Below are 6,814 nucleotides of genomic sequence, written 5' to 3' on the forward strand. Positions count from 1 at the left end.
TGGGAAAATTAAGCTTTGCTGCATCACATTTTTTTGTGATTAAGAGGAGTCGAAACCTCTTCAGTGTTGGTATAAGGAACTTGCTCCTCAACAACACTCTCCCATAGCTTCATCCCACATACCTGTTTCTCTCAAATTATCCCCTACAGCGCTAAGCTGTCAGCATTGTTGTTGTTATTGCTACCGGGCGACAGCGATCCTTTGCATACCAAGAAATGGATTTAAGGAGGCAAATGTAAAAAAATCCTAAAAAATCAACAGATGACCCAATTTGATTCAAATTTGGTATGCTTAAAGCTCTCCTTAATATATATTACTGTGCCGATTTTGAAGTCTTTATCTTTAAAGCTTATGCAGATGTAAGCATTTGTTTAATTTTTCTTCTAATCCTGCTCCTGCGCCCCAGTGGCCGCTCGGATGATATGCTCAAAAACAAGTATCAAAATATGGCGAGTCTTTTGCTTTTAAAGCACAATTAAAGCAGGATGCATGGCAGTACTTCACAATAAAAGCAGATTATAAACTGGAAAACTTTGGAGTCCTTTGCATGCAATTTGCAGTGATTGCACAGTATAAGGCTGGTGTGATAAGGCTCCCAATCACTTCCTCCTTCCCTTTGTTCTCTTCTTTGAGATTCATTTACATGTTTGTCCTTCTTACTTGCTGACCTTTGTAAAAAGCCTCCTTTTTAAAATGCTTGAGTGAAAGCTGCGATGTAATGCTACTAACCACACTTCTCCCATGCACCCCCAAATTAACTAAGGCTGAAATTCTATATGCACTGACCCAAAAGTAAGTTTCGTTGAACTCAAATGGGTTTACTTCTGAGTAGACCTGTATAGAATTGTTCTGTACAATTTTTGAAATCTAGCCAGTCATTCTTGAATGCGAAGAAAAACTACAAATTAATCTCGTCAAGTCCATGAGTGTGTTTTGCTTTTTATTTTGGATTTGGGTATGAATATCTCTGTAGAGAGTTGCACATGATGCATTCATAGCTTCCAGAAATGGTCTACTGTGATAAAGCAAGGGCCCTTTCCTACAAGTGCTTATACTGTTACAACAATGCCACGTTTTGGAGGGCCTTTGGATAGGACACCCTCAAGGCCCCCTTCCTCATCACCATTGTAACCAGCCAGGGCTGGCCCTCCCATGAACAAAGGGGAAACCTCTGCATCATGTGGTGAAGCAAGAGGAGCAGCAAATTATGTACTGCACCTCACTGCCATGAGACACCCCCCTCTCTTTCTTTCAAACACACACACACACACACACACACACACACACACAGCTGCTACTTTCTCTGGAGCTGCTGCCCAATGCCACAAGAATGGGCACTCTAGAGAGGTCTGGTGACACCACCAGTGAAGCTCTCCAGAGCTCTCACCTGCCCTTTGGCTTGCCCTGAGGATTTTCTCAGGGCAAGCTGGAGGATAGGTGGGCAGGCAGTGTCTCTGAAGAGCCAAGTCATCCATAAAAACTTGCCGGTGTGGCTCAGCCAGTTTCAAATGCCTGACTCTGAGTGGCTCTTTGATCCAGGCATTGTGGGAGGTGGTGGCCCTGGACATCACCAGAACTGTGAGAGGCCTGGTGCATGGTGGGATGTGGGGGGGATGTGATGTGCACGGCGAATGGGTGAAACAGGGTGTGGGACAGGGGACAGAGCTTCTGCAGCCCCTGTCACCAACTGCTATTGCTCCTCCTCTCCTTTCTCATCATTGCTACCACTTGCTTGCTTGACAGGCAGAGAGCCAGTGAGCATTTACTGCTCCTCTTCTACACCACTACCATTGTCTGAGTCAGAGTGAGAGGCAGATGAAGAAGAAGTTTGCAATGATGAAGAGGAGCAAGTTCAGCAGGCTCTTGTCAGTGGTGGTGTGTGTGGGCCTCAACAGGTTCTAAACTATGCCTGCTCTTGATGTTGGTGTTCCCTCAGTAACTTGGTAGCCATTCCTTCTGCATAAATGTTGCTGCCCACAACCATCTTATGTCAGCACTGCAAAACATTTTCATTCAGTGAAATAACAAGATCATGACAGAACTTATTTCTGTACCTTTCATGACTTTTTTTTCTATCACAAATTATGGAGAAGAGAAGTGCTTTCTCCTTGTTTTTTGCCACCAGAAGATACTGAAATATAATGTCTAGTGCTGTGCCAAAATCTGCCCTCAGTTTCCCCAAAGTTCTCTTCCTTTGTACACACAAAAAAGGCTTCAATTTTTCGGCCTCAGTCTCATGATGCTTTGTGTGTGTGTATGTGTGTGTGGTATTTTTGAGCTTACAAGTTCTCTGAGGAAGCTTTTTTTTTCATATTACACATTTCTCCCCAACTACCCATAGTTTCTGATCTACAACTTCTCCAACTACCCATAGTTTCTGATCTGAAAAAGGCCCTTGGGAGAAGTTACCTCATGACTTTGACTATTGGGCGGTATAAAAATGCAATAAATAAATAAATGTCATCTTCCCTTGGGTTTTAACTGAAGTGCTGCAATGCTGTAGATTGCAGTGTAGAGAACTGTGGATGGGAGCAGTGTCTGCCAATTCTTTCCTGCAAATGCCTCCTTTTTTATTTTCATTTTTACTCCCTGGAAGGAAGCGTAAAATAGTCAGGAAGCTTTTGCTGGCAAAAAATCTATAGGTGCAGGAAAGAAAAACCCTCCCATCCTCTGGTTATTTCTGCAAATGCCCCACATTCAGAGACCTTCTACAAAAGTCTTTTAATCAGATGTATCTGGTTTTGGTTTTGATGCCGAATTGAGCTCTCAGCACTGCATGAGGATTGTTTACTTTCTTGCTTTTTGTTACGTAACCTCTAGGTGGCACTGTGGTACAGCAGAGGATATACACAAATACACAAGAGGAAATTGCACTTTCTTTCGCTTTCATAATTAAATGTTCCATATTTCCTGCACTAAAAAATCTCACCAGAAGTCCTGATTAAACACAGAAGCGAAACTGGAGTGTCACAACATCATCTAAGGAATTCGTGAACAACCTTTTGTAGGGAATAATGAATGCACGATAGATGGCACATGTAGAGAAGCCCTCACATTAATGGAAAAACCCTTAGAATTTGATATTTTTTTTGTACACTGCATCACATATTGTAGCCAGAATATATAGGTGTTTGTGTTTCTGGTGTGTGTGTGTAAAGGGTTTCTAACGTTAGTCCAACTCAGAATAGACCCACTGAAATTAATGGGACTGAAGTTAGACTAACAATGAATGCAACCCATTGGACAGAACCCAATATGCATACAAATATATGTGTGTATATTTATTTAACCAAAAAGTCTCCTGGAGTTGCTACATATAATTAGTAAAACAAGACAGTCCTTCATAGAGGCTTAATATCTAACAAGATGCAACATACAAGGAAAAATGTATGGTCCGCCAGGCGCCTACACTGTACTCCTTTCGTCGCCAGCTGAAGACCTTTTTATTCACTCAGTATTTTAACACTTAATTTTAACTTAAATTTATATTTTACTGTTTTAACTCTGTATTTTAACCTTATATCAATTTTGCTGCGTGGTTTTTATCCTGGTTGTGCTTTTTATATTGTATTTTGTATTTGTGTTTTTAACTTGTTGGTTGTTTTATGATGGTTTTAATTTTTGTGAACCGCCCAGAGAGCTTCGGCAATTGGGCGGTATAAAAATGTAATAAATAAATAAATAAATAAATAAATAAATAAAAAATAGAGAGAGCAATGGAGGCTGTTGGCTCCGTTGTCTGTGGGCTGATGAACACTGACCACCTTGGAGAGTTCCTTGAGAGTTCTGACCGGTTCTGACTGAAACCTGGAGTGTATTCACTGCCCCACTGACATCAGAGCTACCAGCCTCCACTGATATGTGTGTTTGACTTTCCTTTCAGTGGTGCTCTAGCTATTGACAGATATTAATTTGAAATAAGGCTTTAAAACATTAAAATAGAGACCACCAGATCATAACTCTTTCAAGGACTACACCCGACTCCTACTCTCTTGGCCTTTAGAAAGACACATCTCTTCAAGCCTATTAAAGGTGAAGCTTTTCCTGTTTTTAAAGTTGTTGTTTTTATCATTGCAAGGTTTTACTGTTTTCAATTGTTAGACACCACCTTGGTGGCTTTTTAGCAAATAATGTGCTAGATGTTGATGATACTTATGACAATGCATTTCCATTTTTAAATAATGGGGTAAGATAAATGCATAACACACAGGGAAGAATGAGCATATTAAGTGATGTTTACTTAATAAAATAGGTGTGAATTCATTCATAAATGCGAGAGTTGATTTTCCTCAAATAAATAAATAAATAAATATTCACCTAAAACTATCTAAAGATTGTATATTAGCTTTGCTGAATTATTCCTGATGGATATCAGTGTAAACATTTCCGGTTCTGGTTGTGGGTCTGTCCGAGTCTGGGGGTCTGTAGGACAAGCCAGGGGGAAACAGCTACACCTAAGATGTCCCATCACTTGAAATTCGTCGCCCGGACAGTGATGGTCCCTAACGGCAATGTAGAAGCCGCCTACAAAGTCCTCAACAGGATCCTAACCATGGACGGCATCATTGACAAGGCCAAGCGGCGGCGCTATTACGAGAAACCCTGCCGCCGGAGGCAGCGCATGGCGTATGAGACATGCCGGAGGATCTATAACACCGAAACGGGGCGCAAGATCAATCTCCTCATGCAGAAGAATCGTGCGGATCCTTGGCTCGGCTGCTAAGCTTTGAAGGTTTCCCGGAGAGCAGACGTCTGCAAAATTGACTTTTGCGTTTTGTCCCATTTAGATGGCTTTCTGAACAAAGCTGGCTGGTGTAAGTGGAGGAGATGGCACTCCGGTTTTTCTCTTTCAGTGAGATCTCTAGGTCTGGTTACCCATCTTTTCTTTAGATTTGACAATGGGTAAAGTCATTCAAAATAATTTCCTGCAGCATTTGTCAATAGCAAGCTTAATTCATAACCTCGTGACCCTACATGTTCAGCAAAATCACTTCCTAGTCTATCCTGGATCAAACTATTTCTATTTGTTGGTGCTGAATGCTTCCTAAATTATTTTGTGAACCGCCCAGAGAGCTCCGGCTATTGGGCGGTATAGAAATGTAATAAATAAATAAATAAAATAAATGAGGGGAGCACCAGGCTGGTGAGTTTTATCCAGAATTGCCTATTCGCCGTGCCCTGGCACATGGGCGTGTGGGGGCCATTGTGGGTGGGGGCAGAGAGACGCAGCATGGGGCAAGCCATTGGCTCATCCCCGGTGGGGCTACTCGAGGGGGGAGGAGGCAGCACCCCTCCGAATGCCCTCTTCAGTGAGAGTCTCCCTCCCTCTCTTGTAGGCAGTGTGGGTTCGCCGGTTGCCCGTTTGGGGGCCAAGTAGGAATTTTTTGCTCATATCCTAAGTTGGCTATGAGTTTTTTCGCCTATTTCACACTGTGAGACAACGGGGGAGTAATAATTAGGTGAATCTGCTGTTTCTGGTCACAATTTTGATTTGGCGGTTATTTGCGGGCATCGTGGGCAAGCATAGGAATGGTGAGCATTCTTTGGCACCGTTAGTGGTGAGGGGTAACGCCTGAAGCTCACATCTGGGAACCTTGTGGCAACAGCTGGTGAGATAGGGCTTACCCCTGAGGCCAACCTTTCTCACTCACCCGGAGTTTTGTAACACGGGGGGGAGCGACACCGAGGCCTACCAACCCCATTTTGGAGAAGCCAGAGGGGTGGTGGAATACAGGCCACACTTCTCTGGCTACGAATGCCTCACCTGATCCCAAGATAGGATGCCCGCTTAGGCCTCCACCTCTTGCAGAATTTTTAATAAAAGTGGCCCTTAAGTTATTTTAAATCTATTTTCTGTGTATCATCTCTTTATTTACGCATTCCACTCACACAATGTGACACTTTAACAATGAGGTTAAAGTAATTTGTACTTCAAAGGAGAAAATATTTTACTGCCTCTGACCTTTATCAGTATTTTGTTTTTGCTGGCAATTCCTCTTACTCCCTGTAGATTTCTCAAAATGTTAACAAAGAGAAGAGGAGTATCAGATATTAAGCAAGCCAAAATAACCAAGATTTAGGGTCCAAACATCAGTGCTTTAGATAAACAGTGGAAAATGTATTCAGTAAATGGGGAAAATGTAGAAGAAGCAGGTTTTCAGAGTGTGAACAGTATTAGTAATAAAAATGTAATAAAATGTAATAAATAAAATATAAAAATGTAATAAATAAATAAATAAATAAATAAATAGTAAATATAGAATTTTCCTTTCCATTGCTGCATGGGGTTATGCTTCTCCTTAAGGATAAGACTTGCAGTGCTCTGACATCCAGTCAATGTTCTTCTTCTATGCCCAGGTTGCAGCTATGTCTAGGAGTACTTTCTACCAGCTTTGGCTGCACCTTCTCTTGCATGTTGTGGACATACTGACTGCCATACATGTCTTGATATGCTAACATTAATGTCCATCTACAGGAAATGGATTCATCCAGTACTTAAGTTGACTTCACTAATTAAATTAAATTCTAATTAAATTGAATTAAAGTCTGGGCTCAGATCAAGACTACTTCAAAACCCTAAAATAATTGGAGACGTGTGCTTCTTAACCCCACAAGTTCCAAATACTGGTCTTTTAGAAATATTAACTACTATCATCATTATCATCATCATCATCATTTTTTTTTTTTTAGTTTTGCAAAGTTACTATGCAAGCCTAATTTGCAATCATCTAAATACGGTAAAGACTGTGTAAACTGGGTAAAGGCTGCGTAAAGGCTGTGTACACTGATGGTGCTATAAATAAATAAATAAATA

At 41.3% G+C, this 6,814-nt stretch overlaps 1 protein-coding gene across 1 annotated transcript; it reads left to right on the forward strand.

Annotated features, from left to right (window-relative positions):
* Positions 1 to 4,404: 4,404 nt before the first annotated feature.
* LOC134398456 (small ribosomal subunit protein bS21m-like) lies at positions 4,405 to 4,738 on the forward strand. Its single transcript, XM_063125768.1, has one exon. The coding sequence runs from the start codon at positions 4,460 to 4,462 to the stop codon at positions 4,721 to 4,723; it is 264 nt and encodes an 87-aa protein (XP_062981838.1). The 5' UTR covers positions 4,405 to 4,459; the 3' UTR covers positions 4,724 to 4,738.
* Positions 4,739 to 6,814: the final 2,076 nt, after the last annotated feature.

Source organism: Elgaria multicarinata, chromosome 4, assembly GCF_023053635.1.
Source record: "Elgaria multicarinata webbii isolate HBS135686 ecotype San Diego chromosome 4, rElgMul1.1.pri, whole genome shotgun sequence".
Taxonomy (NCBI): Eukaryota; Metazoa; Chordata; class Lepidosauria; order Squamata; family Anguidae; genus Elgaria; species Elgaria multicarinata.

What these genes read in the sequence shown, in the direction of transcription:
- LOC134398456 (XM_063125768.1), top strand. Translation starts at nt 4,460, where the DNA reads ATGTCCCATCACTTGAAATTCGTCGCCCGGACAGTGATGGTCCCTAAC.